Genomic DNA, 20,281 nt, shown 5'->3' on the forward strand with positions numbered 1-20,281 from the left:
CAACATACTCAATCATAATACAAAATTAATTCTACTTTTTTTCAAATCTTCATATTAATTATTTAATTTAATTTTATATAGTTTAATTTAATTTAATGATTTTTTTTTATAATTGGAAAGGAAGAGCGCTTGTGGGAGAAAACGAACCCACGACCTAACAGTTTACTAACAACGCTTATATCATTTGAGTTATAGTTTGATAGTAATTTAATAATATTAATTGTATTCTTTTAAGAATATTAGTCTAAAACATCTCTTTCCTAATGGATTAATCTAATAAATTTATAAGATTAGAGGAGTTGACAAATTTTAGAGTGAAATCTCCATATTGATAGAGAAATGAAGTGAAGAGCTTGGAAATGAGGTAGCAAAGAGAGAAAAGTTAAGTGAAACCGAGTAGCACGTTTCTTGACTATATTACATTTCTTTTCTTTTATTTTTCCTCTCATTTTCCATATAATTTCCCCATAAAGCAACCCAATCATCTTCTTAGGGTATCACCCGAGGAGTCATCGAATATTGATTTTATGTCTCTCCATCTCAAATTAAAAAAAAGTCATCGAATTTCTTGCTTCAAAAGAGTATTAATTATTTATCACCTCCCATCCTTTTATATGTCCACATTTTTAAAAAAATAAAAATAATTCATTATATAATAAATTTTTGAAAAGAAATAAAAGATGGTGGTTGTAATTCACACGTTTTTAAAATTATGTCATTTATAATTTGGCGTAAAGATCATGGTTTTATATATAATTAATCCTATTATTTAATATCTGAGTAAAATTTTGACGTGTCTTATAAATTTTTAAAGTTTAAAAATTATTTTATTTTTTAAATAAATTTGGAGTGACTTTTCAGGCTTTTAGCAGGTTAATTGAGATCGAAAATTAAAAGAGAGACTACTTGCTTCATTGAATAACGAATTTGGATTACAGAATGCGAAAACAGAAAACATTAGTATTGGTCTTGTAATGTTTGAAAAATGGGAGTCAATCACTACAAAATTGAAACATTAAAATTCGTTACCACTAATTTTATTTTATGAAATGATGAATCTGACATTTAATTATTATATTCTGTAAATCCTTAAATTTTATAAACAATCCAAACAATAAAATTTGTAGATCTATGGATTTAACATTCCATTAATTTTTAATTTATGTAAATCTATATTTTATAAATTTAAAATTCATAAATCTAATAACCACATATTCCAAGTTGGTAGATGCCATTGAAAGCTAATCCGAATAGCTAAGATTCTCCAATACATGTTCAGGTTTCGATTACAAATTTCTATCGGGCCAGAAGATCGATTTTATAAAAACTAATAACTAAAATAATTAATTAGATTCTACTTATGTCTATATATATATCTCAGCGACTATGAACTGACGTGGTAAAAAAGACAATATAACAATAGCATATGAAGCATATTGTTTATGAAGTATTTGCAAAAAAATCATAAATTTTACTTTATATTACAATTCTGTACTTGCTATTATTAAACTCTTCAAACACAAATATTTTTTACAATGGACTTTCAAAATTGTTACTATACGTTAAAGAGTATAACCTGAAAACATAAATCCTTTTAAAGTTATTTTGTTTTTATTTGATAAATATTAAAAATATATACAATTTTATTAATGATTTAGTTTAGACAAAAAATTTAGCTTTAAAAAGAAATTTGTATTTAATAAAATTTAAAAAGTTATAATTAGTGATAAATTTGCTATAAAAAAAATTGTGACTTTGTTGTGCAAACTCTTTTAAATGGACTTGTGTATTTCATATGTGGTTGCTAGTATGCTGTCTCTTCAATAGTCACATTAGCTCAAAGTCATGAAATTTTCAAACGGTATATATATATAATTATAAAAATAATAAATAAAATTAATAGTTTTTAAAAATCATGATAAAATTAATTTCTGTAAGAGTATAGTCATTTTATATATATTAACCTTAAAAGATTCAAAGGTTAAAATTGTTGTTATATCATAACAATAAAAGAACAATTATTATTATATCATTAAATAAAGATAATTTTTTTTGTATAATTGGGAATAGATAAATATGATATTTTAATTAACTAATTTATTTATTTTATCTGAACAAATAAATTCTTCTAACATTTCATGCTTATTTTAAAATATATTAATTTGGAGTATAATGTGAAATGAAGAGAGTGATATTTAAAAGTCATGGACTCAAACCGTGTCACACATTTTATATAACAAAATAAATTAAAGAAATAAATGGGCAAAAAATATGCAACATACTACAGACAAAACCAAATAACCGGCCTGTTTGACTTTATACTGAAATAAACAAATTTTACTACTTTAAAAATGTTTTTCATGCTCAGACAAACAGTAAATAATAATAAAAAAACTCTTCATTTAAGTAAATTAATTATTTTGGGTCAGCATAATTCTTTTTCTATACTATTTTAAAATTAAAAAAGAACTTTTAAAGTCATTTTAACCATAATTTAGACTACATATACTATGCCAAAGGAGACTAAATCCGAGCTCACAATTTGGAGAAAAAACAGAGGAAATAAAGTGTCTTTACAATCATCATCCAAAAGAAAAAAAAAATCCAAACTTTTTTGGTTTCTTGGTTTTTCATATCTTGATTGGCTTTTTCTCCATTTTTTTCATTTTCTTTACTGTACATAGTCTTTGCTATCATCAAAGAAAAATGTTTTCTTGATCTCAAATTGCTTGTTAAACATCAATTTTTTTGGAAAGTCAAACATAATGGGTAATTGCTTTGGATCTTTGTTCCATGATGCTAATAATAACAGTAGTAATCTTAGTTATACTACTAACAGCACCAATAATCCTACTACTCCAGGTATGTTTTTCAACAATCTTTAACTTGGTTTTTTTAATATGTGTTTTAACTTTGATCTAATGAAAGTTTGTGTTTTTTTGGTGTAATAGGGTCATCAACAAATAATACTTTTACTACAACCACCATGGATTTCTCAGCTACGAGTGGCAGCGCCGGAAAGTCTCAGTTTTCTGCTGCTGTGAGTGAAGCTAATGATGATGCCAGTCCGAATGGTCAAATATTGGAAGCTCCGAATATGAAGGAGTTCACTTTTGCTGATTTGAAGAGCTGTACCAGGAATTTTAGGCCGGATACTTTGTTGGGTGAAGGTGGTTTTGGTAAAGTTTATAAAGGGTGGATTGATGAAAAAACTTTTGCACCTTCTAAATCTGGTGTTGGCATGATTGTTGCTATCAAGAAACTGAATTCTGAGAGTATGCAAGGGTTTCAAGAGTGGCAGGTGATTTCCAATTCTTGTTAATTATGGAATTGTTAAACATTTATGTTTCTTGATTTCTTGTTTGTTTGCTTGAGTCTATGATGATTAAAGAATTTTGGGAGGAAGAGGTATTAAAAAGAAAAAGTAAGTTGGTTGTTGTTGTTGGCTTCAATCATTTTTCCAAAATGGTCCCACCTGCAATTACATTTTGTATGCAGCTGGCTGGAATTCCATTCTGGGAATTCTTGTCTAGACGTGTCCTTCGTGGATCCTCGAGTTCACTTATGTGAGAATGGTTTGCCATTAATTGAGTCTAGGTAAGAAGGTGCCATTCTCACCAGGTTACCTTTGTGGTGGTATACTTATTGCTATAATATGATCCTTTTTGAGATAAAATGCTGTAAACAGCTCTTCGTTTTTGTGATTCTTGATTGTTCATAGACTTGTAATGAAATAGACTTTCGTTTAGAATAATTTCAAGTGTTGAACATTGCCATTCTTATTGATGCTAACTGAATTTTCTATTTGATAATGCAGTCGGAGGTGAACTTTCTAGGAAGGCTATCGCATCCGAATCTGGTTAAACTGTTAGGATACTGTTGGGAGGATAAAGAGCTCTTGCTTGTGTACGAGTTCATGCAAAAGGGAAGCTTGGAGAATCATCTTTTCAGAAGTAAGATTTGACTGAAAAAGAGATGCTCGTGTATGCTAAATCTGTGAATTCTACTGACGGTGATTGTTTATTTTGCAGGAAATCCTTCCATTGAACCCTTATCTTGGGACTTGCGGCTCAAAATTGTCATTGGAGCAGCTCGAGGACTTGCTTTTCTTCATACTTCTGATAAGAAAGTCATATACAGAGATTTCAAGGCCTCAAACATATTACTTGATGGGGTAAGTTTATACATGACCTATACATCGATCCTCCTCTTAATCCAAAACTTTCTTTTGGATTTGATAATGACCTTTTTCCATTTAAGAATGCATGCTACCTAATATCAATGGAATCTTTCTGCATTAACCGTTTCCATTTAACTTTCCTATACATACTAAAAAGAGGATCATCCTAAATTTGATTGATGATGACCCTAACAATACATGCTGAAAACAAAAACATTAAAACGAAAAACAACCAAGTTTTAATTTTTACAAATTACAAGAATAAGTTATAGATATAAAGTTTCCGACTCCAAAAATGAAATTTCGAGCCATATGACTTGACATGTTCCCCTACAACATGAACATAGAGTACTTTCCCTACAATTTAGCGTACAAAAAGTCTCAAACTTGCCTTAATGAAAAATAAACATTTTTTTGTAGTAGATGTGCCATTCCAAAAATTTCAAATTTCCTTATCTTTCAAATTTCCTTATCTTCCTCATGTTACTTATGCCAGCTATGAACTGGAAATTGACTTTTTTTTTATCTTTACATGGAATGTGGAAGATTCCTTTATAGGTGGAGCAGTGTAGGCATCCACTAATTGTCATGATGTCCAATTTTTATAGATATTTGGTAACACTGCAGTTAATTTTCTGTTTACAGAGTTATAATGCTAAAATATCAGATTTTGGCTTGGCCAAGTTGGGTCCTTCAGGTGGAGACTCTCATGTAACAACCAGGGTTATGGGAACTTATGGTTATGCTGCTCCAGAGTACATTGCAACAGGTAATACTTTATGCGGAAAAATGTGAAATATTGTTTCTAGATAGCATGCAACTCTTTGAAATTGCATATACTAGGTCAAGATTGTTGAAGAATTGAAAAGATTTTATATCATAATAAATTCAAGGAAAAAAATACCATCGCCTCTTGAAGTTCGGTTAATTATTATTTTTCCACAACTCGTTGTTTTTCCTTGATATTTTGGTTACTTTTAACTGAAATTCCTTGTAAGGAGTGTTTCAGTCATCTAATTACAAGTTGTAATAGAGTGGCAGCAGCTCACCCTATGCTTTAGTTCTACCCCTGACCATAATAATGACGTTTAGAATTAGCTGACATGTTGTGTTGCCATAATAATCAGGTCATTTATATATCAAGAGTGATGTCTACGGCTTTGGCGTGGTGCTGCTCGAGATGATGACAGGCTTAAGGGCACTCGACACGAAGCGTCCAAATGGGCAGCAAAATTTGATTGAATGGTTGAAGCCAATTCTTCCACACAAGAGAAAGCTAAACAACATTATGGATTTGAGGATAGAGGGACAATACTCTAAAAAAGCAATGCAATTAGCAGCACAGCTTACATTAAAATGTCTCGAATCCGATCCTAAAAGCCGACCCTCCATGAAAGAAGTTCTGGAGGCACTGGAACAAATAGCTGCAATCAAGGAAAAACCAAAGCCGAGCAAAAGCAATTCTGGTTCATCACGTTCTTCTACGAGTTCTCATCGTAGTAAACAATCGAACAATCGCCGCTCCCCATTCCATTTGAAGGCACAAGGCACCTAAAGATGAGGTTGTTGGTTCCAACTGATTTTATGTTTATGCCACTATTTTTTATTTCTTTCAACTTGTAATTCAATGATTTGTTTTAGTCTATAGCAAATTTTGTTGTAGTTATCATTTGTTGTCTTCAATTATAATACATTAGTGTTGTGACTCATAAACTGTAGTGAAGTTTCTAATTGATTGTGGATACTGGATAGAGAGAAAAAAATGTTATGTAGTCCTTTTTTTTTTTATTTTGAGTAACAATTGAATTTGTTCTTGAAAACTTAATCAGCCATGAATGATGCAGCTTTCTAATTTTTTTATCAATTTATCAAACCGAACCGAATTGAAATTTTTCAAGTCCATCTAGGGTTTATAAAATTAATTCTAACAATGAGATCTCAAATTTGATCAAAATGCAGGCTAAAATGTCAAATTTAGAATAAATGCATATGACTATCACAAACAATTTACCATCATCTTCATCCGTCCTGCATTAATGTTTAAAAAATCATCACATTATGTAATTAATTAAACTCCAATAGAATACATTTCATTTTATTTATGTAAATTATGTAGTTTTTAATATTTGTGCATACTCTGAACTGTCTTTTTCTCCAACTGTCTTCCAACTATTTGCTTGACTTTTCTTTCCGCGATTGACACTCCTATTAGTAAAAATCATCACAAATGTGCAATTATTTAGCACTAATAAGCATTTTACTTATTCCAAAATCCAACTTTTTGTATTCTTTTAATCATGCACTACATTTCAACAAAGACAGGACAGTGAAGTAAAATTAAGATTTAAAAAGAAAAAACATGAGTTTTCAAAAAAAAAAAAAAAACATGATGTTGTGTTGAATCCAACTCCTCATTATTATTTATTTCCTTTAAATACTTTATTCTTAATTTTTCTTTAATGGCTACATGACTCTTTTGAATATTAAAATGTTCCCATAAATCTCAAAACCTGAGAGATTCAAACTAATTTAGTATTTGCCACCAATATCAATTCAAAATAAACAAACCAACCAACCTAAAACTTAATTTTCTAATACTAAAAAGAGCATTGCATTTGACACAACTGCATAACACAAAGTCGAACACTACATTTCCTTCTCCATATTTAACAAGGTATCAACTTTTTCTAAGCTTTATTGTTGACTCCAAATGCAAAAAACAAACCGGTTATCAAATAAAACAACGTAAACAGACTAATATCGATCTACCAATATGAAGTTGTCGTCATCCAGAACTTGAACATCTTTCTCTCCTACGAAGTTCTCACGCCCTATTGACTTGACTAGATTCACAAATTCTACTCTCTTTGCCAGAGGAAGAGGTACATATGGCAGCCTGAAAACAGGTCTTACAACCCCGAGTTGTGCAAGAGCTGTGTTCAATCCAATGGGGTTAGGCTCCTGAAAAAGCCAATCCATGAGAGGCAAAAGCTTCGAATTCAGTGCAGGGTTCTTTCCTTCAAACATGAGCTTCCGCATTAAGCCTGGGACCAAGTTGCTAGTAACAGAAATCACTCCAGTGCCACCGTGATTCCACCTAGAATCATGGCACTGATCATCATTCCCGCTCCAGACAACAATACCCTTCTCTGTGTATTCTTCCACCCGATCATTACCAACACACTCCTTCACACCTGCCAAGTTAGGACTCTGAGCCACAGTGTGAATCACGCGTGGGGGAATATCTTGGCCAGTTCTCGACGGTACATTGTATATAATAGTAGGGCCCATAGGTAGAACACTATCAAAGTGAGAAACCAAACCCTCCAGAGATGTTTTTCCGTAGTAAGGATTGATGTGAAGAGCAGCATGCATTCCAACAGCAAAGCCTTGTTCTGTAGCATGCATTGCTTCCCTTGTGGAGTTACTTCCAGTGTTCCCGATTACCTTGATCGAGCCACCAAAGCAGTTAACTGTGTGCCCAATAAGCATTATGTGTTCGTCCCAACTCATCAATTGACCTTCACCAGTTGTGCCACCAACTATCACACCTTCAGCACCATCAACAATTTGCATATTCACCAATGCATCATATGCTTCGAGATCAAATCGACCATCAGGCAGATATGGGGTTTTGATGGCTGTTATTAGTCTAAGAGATTTTATATCCTCTGATGATGTCCTGCAAGCAATAGAAGATGAGATGCTGCATCTGTAGAATCAATTCTAAAACCAAACATGTAAACTGTCAGCGAGAATAGTTGACAGCAGTCCAGATACCCACAAAAAAGCTATATCAACAACCAAAGACATGCACTTTACGCATTATGATCAAATGCTAGCGACAAAAAACAAATTATATAACTTTCAAAAAACATGCCAACTAATAGGAATTGCACTCGACTAATATAGAATACAAGACAAACAAATTCAATCAAACTTTGTCACACTCGAACATCAAATTTAAAATCTTCCAATTAAACCATTCCAGTCATTCAATTTGTCAGCTATAAATGGCAAGGTCCAGTGTTTTTAATGTCCCTTTTCATAAGCTTAGGGAACTTAGAACTACAAGTGCCTGAGTGCAAAAACTGATAAAACGAAAAAGAACTCTTTAGACAAACCGAGCAAAATAAAAGAATCATTGCTATATAGGTCTTACCCCTACACACTACTGTACTGTCAAATAAATTTACTTCTTTAAGACCAAATTGTTATTCTTGGTTCTCTTCATAAAGGTAAAACATTTTTACATAAACAACAAAAAGACCAATCAAACTGGGCGTAGATAGGAATCGAATACCCATATTTAGTACCTGTTTTTAACTTCAAAACTCCGCATAGGAAGATGAAAATTGGGTATAACAGCAGCTTGAGGGCATTTCCATTTAGCACTCCTCCTGATATAACAACATCAACATCCATCAGATTATAACTAAACAAAAAGAATTAATCTTTCTCAACATTAGCATCAATTTTTGGATCACCAAACAAGCATAATAATCCAGCTAAAACAAAATCATAAAAACAAACAAAACCCACAAAAAGAAATATGAGTAATTAATTTAAAAAATAATTTTTACCTTTTGTAGGAATCAGTTGAAACAGGAGGAAATTGAAGCTGAATAGCAGACTGTTTCAAGCAAACACTATAACTACTTAAACTGCCCATTTCTTAATTTAATATCTTCTACCAAACCCACTAACAGAATCCACAAAATAAACAAAATCAACAGACTGAGTGTGTTGAAAAATAAAGACTAAATTTTTTATTTTAGTGGATGGTGGCAGTAATGGCGGTAGAAATTGTAGTGATTGTATTAATAATAGAGGTGGGGAGAGTTTGCTGGAATGTAATGGCGGAGACACGGAGGTTGTTATTGAAGGCCATGAATTGTATAAAATTGCCGGTGAATGGGCGGCGGCGGAGGCGGTGGGGGAGAGGAATTGAAGATGTTATGTGTATGGAGTGTTCTAAAAAGGAGGCTTTTCTGTATTTGTGAGGGTTGTTTTTAGGGTTGCATTTTAATCAAATTTAAGGGGCAAATTTACAATTTGTACTCTCATATTAGTATCACATTTCATTTTAATATTTAACTTTTTACTTCATTTTAAATATAAACTAATATTAAAAAAGCAAATTAGATTCTTTTAATAAAATACGCCATTATCTTGGTCTTCCGATATCAATAAATTGATTGTTTGTTCAAAATCAAAATACACTATTGTTTAACCAAAATTAAAATATCCAAGAGTAAAAAAAACTATATTCTAAAATATTCAATCCTCTAAAAATTCAGGATCTCTAAAAGTTCAAAATTTCCAAAAATTCAAGATTTTCAGAATCTCATAATTTCCAAATTGCTAGGAGTTCAGGATCTTTAGGAGTTCAGAATCTCCAGGAATTCAGGATCTCCAAGTTGCTATGAGTTCAGAATCTCTAAAAGTTCAGGATCTCTAGTTCAGGATCTTAAAGTTGTTAGGTGTTTAGTATCTCCTGAACTTCAGGATCTTCAATTTGCCAAAAGCTCAAAAGCTCAAACATTAGAAGCTTACAATGATGACTTTAATTTTAGCACGTGCTGGCAGTTTATCGAACAGTTTTTATGAAGTTAGAGAACATGGAAAGTTGGAGAATGTGGGCAGTTGGAAAGAAGTGAGCATCTGACGGTTTTATGAAGTTAGAGAACATGAAAAACTGGAGAATGTGAGCAGTTGGAAAGGAGTGAGCGTCTCACCGTTTTTTTTGTAGAAGTTGAGAAAGTGGAAAGTGAGAACGTGGATAGTTAAGAAGCAGTTGAGAACTTGACAGTTTTGAAGAGACACTATAACTAGCTGAAAATGCAATGATTAAACTTCCCCCCCCCCCACACACACACACAGCAAAATCAACAAAAAACTCAAAATCCTGAGAAGAAACTAATGTTAGCATAATAATTTTTGTGAATTAATTTGTACCGCTACCTTTGTAATTTTTATTTTTTAACATTATTTCATCGAAATTTTATTTACAGTCTGAGTTTTTAGTTTTTTTAATTACATAAGTTTTTTTTTTCAATTTTTAAACGCTTTCAAGAATTTTTTTAAAAAAACTTGTAGATTTTTATATTCTTTGAAAGTTATTCACAGTCGCTTGACTATCTTTTTATATTGAGATATAATTATCTAGCACGCTCACACAGTCAAAAACACTAAACATTTTGTTAAAAGAATACATGAAACTAAATGTTATGTCGTACTTAGATCTATCATGATTCAAAACTCAAAAAAATTAAAAAATATACCAAACCTATATAAATGATTAATTAAAAAGCATTGTTTTTTTTATTCAATAATTAATATTTTTTCTTATTAATATTTGTCATTATTCAATTCCACTTACATGTTTCATGAATAATTAAATAATGTATAATTTAATTCATTTTTTTTTTGAAAAAGTATCATTTCACCCCCTGAACTTGACATGAACTATCAAATAAGCCCGTATTAACAAAAATGGACCAGATCCCCTAGAACTTGACAAAAACATATCAAATTCCTCCTCCCTCACTCTCACCCTCGAGAGTAAACACACTCTCCGATTTTAGATGATTAAAAACTTAAAATAGTCTTAATATTTCTTTCATTCACAAAATTGACATTTGATTATTTTTAAATTTTAATTTAATCTTTATAATTTCAAAAGTTCAATTTTTATTAACTTTTATTTAAAATTATAAGGCATATTATACACTTTTTCATTTCATTATCACATTTTCTTTCTCTTTTCGTATTCTTCATTCTTCTAACTTATTCAACTCTTTTTTTTCTAATTTTTTTCTTATCGATCAACAACATTGTTGCCTGAATTCGGTGAATCCAAGTCTCAGCAACAAATTCGTTTGTTTCTTTGTCGAAGACGAATCCATGTTAATTAGTATTTTAAGAGTTTAATTAGGGTTAATTTTGATAAATTATGACTGATTATGCGAGTATTAAGACTTAATTAAAGAAAAAGGTAGAAAAGCCTCCAATTTTATATCAATTAAATTATAAATTAAATAGAATTAATTTGTATTTTAATTAAAGTTAATTAAATTTAGGTTAATATTTTAAAATAGGTCATTTCACTCTTTTTTTTGGGTCAAAAGGGTGGCACCGATCCGGTTTTACTAAGTTTTGGGGTGATTTGATATGATTTTGTGAATTTAAATATATTTGATACTTCGTGCTAAGTTCAGAGGTGAAATGACCTTTTGTTATTTTTCTAGGAACAGATTTTGTAAATCTTCGAAACTAAGATTGTGCAACTAACCTAAACAAGTAATCATGACAAGTGTTCATTCAATTCTACCTTCTTACTTGTAAGTTGTACCACCTTCATATTGAAAAACATTTATTTAACATATCTACATGTATTTCTTATTATATAATCCATTTGTTTTATTAACTTTCGATAAATGACATATGTTTTGTACGAACGACAATAACTGTTTTTAGCGTATTTTATAATTGTAACATGAGCATTAAAGCTTGATAAAATCATTAATAAACTTTTATTTTTGACATTGTTGGACTATTTTCATTGAGAGAACGTAATATAGATCCTACAATAATATTATAAATAGTGCTATATAACCGTCCTTTTTAACCCACTTGACATGGTATTAAAAGAGTGGATAAATTAAAAGCTGGTATTTGAGATTTACATTTTTAAAAGGAAATTGAACGAATTAAACGCTGGCACGTAAGAAGGGACAATTAAGGTAGTACAAAATGGTGGATTAAATAATATTTTTCTAATATTATAATGTTATTCTGACAGTCATATTAGTATTTTTCCAACCAAAAATTTCGAATTTCAAGACATAAAAATTAATAATTGATTTTGCCCATCGTCATTTGCCGCTTTTATAATTTTTACATGGTAAAAAATTGTCTCTCTTTTATTTTTCTCTCACTAAATTCTCTCCTTTCATACTTGGTTAAAGAAGATTGAATATTCAGTCTTAGGGCAGAAATTCACTGTATTTCCGCCTTTCTATCCATTTCTATATATATTTTATTTACTTTTAAATAATAACCCAAAAATGTCGACCGTTTAGCAAAAGTCCGCGTTTTGTCCAAATATTTAAATCGTCTCAATAATATCTGAATTGTATTATAACGTTTCAAAATATCCAACCCCCAATATTGCTCCACTTAGGTGGCGTGGCAGTGCGTGCCAGATCATAATATATTTTTAAATATACCGACACAATCTATATGTTTGCACATTATAGGAACTTTTGCTAAACGTGTGAACATTACGAGAATTTTTGCTAAACATTTGGCCATTTTAAAGTTAAATTTGTATCGACGTGGAACACACCGACATGCTACCTAAGCGACACATCAGCATAAGCACGCTCCATTTAGTGGTCGTACATTTTTCAAATATTATAATACGTTTTTGAACATTATCGAGACGATTTAAACGATTGACGTAATTGAGACTTTCACTAAACGTTTTTAAATTATTAGGACTTAAATAATTTTATCATGAAGATTTATTTAATTTACATTTAATCATAAATTTAAATATCCGCCACCTAATTGTATCTAAGAAGGTGTATAGTTCGGTGACTCCGAATGCAAGCTCCACACCAGAAATTAAAAGTAAGGAATTAAGATAGTTTCATCAGAAATAAATAAATTTAACTTTAACCCACTGAATTTGCATAATTTTATACTTAATCACAAAATCTATTAGATTCAAACTAAATTTAATTGGAAATAAATCTATTCTGAATTGGACAAATATCTCTAAATTTCATCATTAAACAGTGATATTTTCTATATTCTTCCATCAAAATATCAGGTACTTACACATGGTCATGGAAACAAACAAGTAAAATGCCAATCCATATTGATTGAGAGCACAAGACTACCAATATGAATTTTTCAATTCAACAAAATTTTAGAATTTACCACATCAAAACTGAAACTGACAATACAAAAATCTCATCTTATCTTTTATGTTAAAGGTGAGCAAATGACATTCTAAAGCAGAGAAGCAGCCAAAATAATAAAACTGAAATGCTTATGTTGTGCATCACTTCTAACCACAAATTCTAACTTTAAATCTTTCGAGAGGCTATAAATACCATGCATCAGCTGTTATTTTACTCATCAATCGAAAACACAAGCTCAAAATCTCAGTTAGTTGAGCAGTTTCAAATACCTGAGTTAGTAGCGCAACACAAACATGAAGGGAGTAGCGATCTCAATGTTGGTAATGCTCGCCATTGTTCAATTGGTGGTGCCAGGAGAGGCTGTGGACTGCGGGCAAGTGAACTCGTCGCTGGCCACTTGCATTCCGTTCCTGACTGGATCAGACGCTTCTCCTTCCGCTTCATGCTGTGCTGGGATCAAGAACATTAAGACACTCGCTCAAACTTTAGCCGATAAGCGAGCTGCGTGCGAATGTATTAAGACTGCTGCTGCTCATTACCCCAATATAAAGGACGACGCTGCCTCTTCCCTCCCCAAGAGGTGCGGAGCTGATATCAATATTCCCATCTCCAAAACCACAAACTGTCAGGCGTAAGTATTCCTCATTATTTTTCCATTCTATGTGTATTAATGAATGGTCTGCATTAAAATTAATGTTCCTTATTTCGTCAATCCATATTTTTCGTGCAGCATCAACTAGATGAAGATGGAGACCGAGCTAAGAAATAAAACTGTTGGCGCAATGACATACTTGCTTCTATGTTTAGTATTATATGAATAAAAGATTGAAGATTACAGCCAATCTTGAGATTGCAATACCAGTGTATTAACAAGCACAAGCAAATAAATATTACATTTAACTAAATTAATCAGCATGCATGATGTTTTCAAACCTAAAGTTAGGACTATAAACAGTGGGGATATTCAACAAAATATGTCTCGTGATTCACCAAAAACACAAGAGCAACCAACAATTGCAAATTGATAAGAAATTCAAAAAGTATGATTACCAAACCAAACAATAAAGACAAATGATAAGAGTTCAACAACGAACCTGAATTCCCCATTAAAATCTTCAATCTTTGAAATCAAAACACCGGAGCAACGTCTTCAATCTCTTCAGCATCATTTTCCACATATTTCTTAGCTAATATCAATACCGGTATATCTTCCATATAATTATCAGTTAGAGAAACAATCTTAACTCAAGAATATATATCACTATAACTGTTTCATGATCCAAATGCATTTAAAATAAGTAAAAGAAATCCAATTATTCAAAACCCCCAACTAGCAATAAGGTTGTCGGATTGGAACATAGAGAACCCTATATCAAAAGGGTATCACCTACTTACTATTATAATGTTATCCTCGTGATTAATTGAATAATGATATTTTTTTAATAAGAAAACCTAAATTTATTAAGAAAAGCCTTCAGAATCAATTGTTCTTCTACTGCTAAAATAATCGTACCATATTGGCACTTGTAATTTCTTATTACATTTTAGAGGCCAAGGTGATATCTACGTCCTAGTAAAAAGTACAAGAATAACTTAGATTTGTAAAAAGTACAAAAATAATGTTGTAAATAATATATTAGTTCATTCATTGTGGGAACCAATCAAAATTGATCAAACTTTTCAAAATTCTTAACCATAACTGAACCAAGGTAACCCAAAATCAAATCAAACAAAAAGTTTAATTTGGTTTTATGGTTAATTCGGTTACATTTAAACACTGCACGCCTCTAGTTTGAACAATATAGATATAAGATGCAATTTCTAACAGAAATATGACACACTTTTATTTTTGAGTGATCTTCTAATAACAAAACTTGCAATTCGAAAAGTCAAAACAATTCCAAATCATATTGATGTCAGGGTCATTCTTTATGTAGAGTATCTAAAATTTTCAATTCAACAAAATTTAGAAACTGATAGCAATATATTGTTATGACTAGTAGATAACGATCGTGTCACAGGGCGATGACCTTCTTTTGAAGGTTGTCCTGTCCTTGATCTATTGCAATTTGCAATATAAAGCAGAAAGTTACCTATCCGGAAACTTGTTAGAGATAGTTGCCTATCTGAATTGTTTAGAGTTTTCGACAGCTTTATTGAGCAAGGCAACAGCCATATATATAGTACATCTCTAGTCCTTAAAGGTATAGAACATTAAAATACAACTGAATAAGAAAACTAACCTAATTGGAACATAACAGGAAAGTAACTAATAGGAATTATTCCTGTTTGGAATCAAGAATGAGTCCATAACATATATACGCAACATTAAATTCTATGATTCAGCTCTCTCAACTGTTTTGCTCAAATTGGCGTTTCAGCTCATTGTTTCCTTCAGATTAAATGACCCTGAACATGAAGAAAATTAAAAATTCAATGTAAAATTTATAATCATTACAAGGACAAGTTAGAAGATCATTGCAAGGCAGCAATCTAATGTTTCATTTAACCAATTGCTTTACACACAAGAAATTAAATGAAAAACAATTAAAGTAGCTGAACATTAATCAAATGGTACAAGAGACAAAACACAATATATGTTGATCACCTAAGACCATGTTCCTCTACATTTGCATTCCTCTGCATTCAAAACATTAATTGATTGTGCAATAACTAAATATACATTAAAATAGATATCAATTATAAAAACTGCTTATTCCCGTAGAGACTAAAATTGATGCTTTCGAACTAAAAATTACGTATTAAATAACTGAAAAATTTGTTTGTTCTTACAAAACGCCATCCTTAAGAACTGCTATCTTTGCTAGAAGCATGTCATAGTCTTTTTCTTCTAAATCACAATCAAATATGTTGCACGAAACATAGAGTTCTATGTTTTTTTATTTTTGAAAACTCCAAAGCTTTTTATTTATAGCCTTCTCTAGTAAAAAATAGTGTTATCCCATTTTAATTTCAGCTTTTGTCATTTGTGCAACATAGATAATCAAATTTTCACAGTCAAGCAATAAATTCTGGAAACATACTAATCATCTAGCCATGCTTCTATAATCATAAAAAGTGCGGAGTAGATGCCCATAAAAAAATAGGATGGAATTCCACAAAATTCACAAAGTTAAATGTTACACCAAGTGAACAACATAATCCAAGATTTACCAAAAGAACAAAAGCCAACAATTGCAAGTTCATATGAAATTCAAAAGCATGCTTATGAAACTAAACAATAAAGAAACATGGTATAAAAATTCAACAACAAACCTCTTTTCTGTATTTACATCTTCAATCTCTGAAATAAAATTACTGGGAGAAACAAGATCTTCCACATATGCAATTGCATCACACATATTCTGGCCGTCGCCGATTTTAAACAATGTGCTAATTTTTCCACTAGGGACGGTGATGCCAGCTATTTCTTCACCACGTTCTTCAACAAATTTCTTAGCTATAATATCATTATTCATCATGTACAAAGGTCGTATATCATCCTCAGTCGACAGAGAAACAAACTTATCCCAAGAATTTGCAACGCCACAACATTTCAAAATCCAAATGCCAGTAAACGCCGATAGACTAAGACAATTATCCAAAACCCCTAAATAGCCATCAGATCCTGGGGACGGCAAAGTAGAGAAATTCTCCGATCCTAAATCAAAAACATGCACTAATTCATGTAAATTCCAATACAGAACTCCATTCAAATGAGTTCCTCTCATCCGGTAACTCGGTTCCCCAACAATACTTTCCTGAGGATTAATTGAATAACGAATTCTTTTCCATGAATTCTGTTTAAGTGAGAAAACTTCAACATAATAAAAAACACTTTGAGAATCATCAGCATATTCTTCAACAGCTAAAAGAATCTTGAAATCTTTAGACAATGAATCATACCCAAACCCATACGAGTAGTAAATAGAATCCTTTGGACAAGACGGATTAGGCAACTCTCGAAAAATTCCGGTACAAGGATTCCAAACAATCATATTCTCATAATCACCGGTTAGTGAAATGCAAACCAAGCCATTACAAGAACCTATTATCTGCATATGTGGTCTATTAAAGGGGAAATTGAGAGTAATTAACGAGTTACTAGCATGGTCGATAGTTAAAAGCTCAAAGTCTGGATTGAGTACAAGCACGTTATGGGCAAAATTTGATCGAAGAAGGGAAAAACTAGGGTTTGTGATTAAGGAATTCCAGGACTGTGAAACGGACATGAACCTTACCAGAGATTTGACGGGTAATTTTGAGAGTATAGCTTCAACCATATGTTGAGGCATATATGAACTCGGGTTGAATTTCCTCTTCTTCGCCGCCTGAATCTCCATTCCCGATTCTCTAATTCTGTAACAATTTTTTTTTTTTTTTAATGAAATTTATTTAAACTTTATATATATGAACGATGGAGGACAAGTACTTTACTTGGTTGCCCTTAAAAGAAAAATCCTATTACAATAAGGAAGTAGAATTCCTTTTTTTTTTTTGTCATAGATTAAATTTCATTAAATGAAATATGAAAAAATACATCAATGAAACCACTCCTCGACACTATCGAGTCAGTCATGCCAAAATCAAATGATGAGAACTGTAAATGCAGTCATCGACAAGGGCTTTTTTGACCACCGAATGGACCCAATTATAGTAACAGACGTATTAAGAAAAGTTATCACCCAAATAATTCTATCATCATTAAAAGAAGAACTTCCAATATCATAAAATGATGATAATCTACGAATAATAACTTCTTCATCAACGTTTGAAATCTCAATGCTTCGGACACAATTGAAAAAGCCAAATTCTTGCCAAGATAAAAAAATTCTGCCAATTTGCCAATATGACACCTCATTTACTAAACCTCCTAAATTTAATGACGGCATTCACTAAACCCTTTTTACCTTAACATATCTGAACTACTCCTTAATTTTTTTGTTTGAAAAGCCTCAGTCAAACTTAAAATCCACCAATGAATTATATCTCAAATGATATAAGCGCTGAGCAGCAAACTGCTAGATCGTGGGTTTGATTCCTCCTACAAGTGCTCCCCCTCTAAATATTATCAAAAAAAAAAACCTTCACCCAACCCTCTAACCAGCACTCACCCACCCGCCACTGCACAACCACTAACAACTGTCGCCACCTTCGGTATTTGTCATCGCCACTGTCGGAGGAGTAGAAGGAGCAGTAACAGACCCAGATGGGTATGTTGTTTTTCATCGTCTTTCATGGAAAATGAAGGTTCTTAGATCTTCGTGTCCCATGATAAACGAAGATTGTTTCTTTTTTTGTCATGGTGACGGGTACTGGAGATGGCGGTGGTGGAGATTATTGACGGGTGAGTCCGATTAGGAAGTTGGGTGGGTGGTTGAGTTATTTTTTGGATTAGACTTAATTAGGTTTGGTTGAATTGATTGAGTTTAGTTTGATTTTGTTTTTTTGTTAATTATAGATTTTAAAGGGTATTTTACACATTTTAAGGGTTTATGGTGTTTAGCGAGCGTTGCAATTAAACTTAAGAGGTTTAGTGGTTGGTGTTCAAACTAAGGGATTTAGTGATAAGGGGCTAAAGTGAGAGGTCATAGGTGATTATTAGCCTCATTGAAAATAGATTTAATTATCATTTTATCTCATATCTTGTAAAGAATGGTTAATTAACATATATTTTTAATTCTATAGGCAATTTACTCCTATCTTTTTTTCGTCAATTGTCCATTTTTGCTCTTGATTCGGTGTGTGTATGTCACTTCCAATAATATCTATTTTACGAGGATCAAAGTTGCCTTTAAACTTGTAAGTTGTGGTCATTGACATTAAAATTAATTTTTCACTCCTACTACTTGTCAATTTTTACCAATTTGATCAAATTGATATTTTAGCAAGTTTAAAGACATAAGAGCATATCTATTGGTTTCTTTAAAATTGTCAAACTCTTTAATTTAAAGAGTTTGACAATAAATTAAAAATTTAATTGGCTCTCTATTCTTTAAATTTAAAGTCGGTCGAGAGTGAAAATAGCTATCCACGTGTAAAGACTCGCTTTCACTTTCTACTTTATTTTTCAAAGGCCATAAAATTCAAAAAATAAGTTAGTTTTGCTTATTTTAATTTTTTTATTTTCTAATACAGAAAGTGAATAAATAAATTAGTTATAAATAAAAATAAAATTTAAAATATTTACATTGAAATGTTATTACTATTATGTACACAAATAAAATAACATAAGAATTAGTATTAGAGAGTATACTAAATTGATTTTATTAATATTAAATTAATTTTGTTATTTATAAAAATTAAGTAAAATAGAAAAGTTAAGTGTTAGGGAGTCCATTGGAATAAAATAAAAAAAATATCACTTTATTTTCAAATACTCTTTATTTTTTGAAAAGATTCCTTTTAGCATCATTGATGCTCTAAATAAAATACTATTACACCACTCAACTTATTTTAAATAAATTAATATAAAATTGAATAACAAAATAAAAAACAATAACAATCAATTAAAGTAATTTCATTTAATCTCGAACTAATTTACACCTACTCTAAATTCCGGCGACATACAAAAAAAAATAATAAATCTCATTGTTAATTCGTTAATCTTATGGTATGGATTCCTAAATTATATTATTTGATAAATAAATAAAAAAATAAATTCTTTTTTAACATTGAAAAAATTACTCTAAATCCCCTCACGTTTGTCATAATTTACAGTTTGGTACCTCTTGTTTGAAAATCAAACGATTTGGTATCTCAGTTTTGATTTTTAAGTATAAGGCCCTTCTAATAAAATAAATTATTATAGTTTCAATATAATTTTAATACTTGATAAATAGAATATTACTATTTTAATATAAATGTACTACAAATTATTAATTGATAAATTGCTATAATTATTTGATAGATAACTGTGAGAATAAGAGAAATAGTAGGCCAAACACATATTTGGGTCCCTGCACTATCACTCTTTTCCAACTTAAGTCCCTGAACTATAAAACGTTTAAACTAAGTCCCTACACTATCAAAAACATCTATTTTAAGTCCCTATCGTTGCGCAAGTTAACGGAATGTGGATGACGTTAACAATTACATATCAAAAATGCTATTTTGGTCTCTGCACTATCATTTTTTTCCAAATTGAGTCCTTACACTATTAGAAACA

At 31.1% G+C, this 20,281-nt stretch overlaps 4 protein-coding genes across 4 annotated transcripts; 2 read left to right on the top strand and 2 right to left on the bottom strand.

Moving 5' to 3' along the window:
* Positions 1 to 2,523: 2,523 nt before the first annotated feature.
* On the top strand, positions 2,524 to 5,965 carry LOC126678757 (probable serine/threonine-protein kinase PIX13). The gene is made up of 6 exons (XM_050373656.2): positions 2,524 to 2,862; positions 2,952 to 3,301; positions 3,818 to 3,953; positions 4,032 to 4,174; positions 4,826 to 4,949; positions 5,308 to 5,965. The coding sequence occupies exons 1-6, from the start codon at positions 2,766 to 2,768 to the stop codon at positions 5,733 to 5,735; spliced, it is 1,278 nt and encodes a 425-aa protein (XP_050229613.1). The 5' UTR covers positions 2,524 to 2,765; the 3' UTR covers positions 5,736 to 5,965.
* Positions 5,966 to 6,739: 774 nt separating this feature from the next.
* Positions 6,740 to 9,199, bottom strand: LOC126678054 (4-hydroxy-tetrahydrodipicolinate synthase, chloroplastic-like). Its single transcript, XM_050372923.2, has 3 exons — positions 8,764 to 9,199; positions 8,497 to 8,580; positions 6,740 to 7,862 (listed from the first exon to the last, which is right to left on the bottom strand). The coding sequence occupies exons 1-3, from the start codon at positions 8,850 to 8,852 to the stop codon at positions 6,935 to 6,937; spliced, it is 1,101 nt and encodes a 366-aa protein (XP_050228880.1). The 5' UTR covers positions 8,853 to 9,199; the 3' UTR covers positions 6,740 to 6,934.
* A 3,925-nt stretch (positions 9,200 to 13,124) lies between these two features.
* LOC126677867 (non-specific lipid-transfer protein A-like) lies at positions 13,125 to 14,022 on the top strand. The gene is made up of 2 exons (XM_050372681.2): positions 13,125 to 13,744; positions 13,844 to 14,022. Exons 1-2 carry the CDS (start codon positions 13,407 to 13,409, stop codon positions 13,851 to 13,853), a joined length of 348 nt encoding a protein of 115 aa, XP_050228638.1. The 5' UTR covers positions 13,125 to 13,406; the 3' UTR covers positions 13,854 to 14,022.
* Positions 14,023 to 15,207: 1,185 nt separating this feature from the next.
* Positions 15,208 to 17,506, bottom strand: LOC126676420 (F-box/kelch-repeat protein At3g23880-like). The gene is made up of 2 exons (XM_050370617.2): positions 16,390 to 17,506; positions 15,208 to 15,522 (listed from the first exon to the last, which is right to left on the bottom strand). The coding sequence occupies exons 1-2, from the start codon at positions 17,454 to 17,456 to the stop codon at positions 15,513 to 15,515; spliced, it is 1,077 nt and encodes a 358-aa protein (XP_050226574.1). The 5' UTR covers positions 17,457 to 17,506; the 3' UTR covers positions 15,208 to 15,512.
* Between the last annotated feature and the right edge of the window lie 2,775 nt (positions 17,507 to 20,281).

Source organism: Mercurialis annua, linkage group LG4 (genome assembly GCF_937616625.2).
Source record: "Mercurialis annua linkage group LG4, ddMerAnnu1.2, whole genome shotgun sequence".
Lineage (NCBI taxonomy): Eukaryota > Viridiplantae > Streptophyta > Magnoliopsida > Malpighiales > Euphorbiaceae > Mercurialis > Mercurialis annua.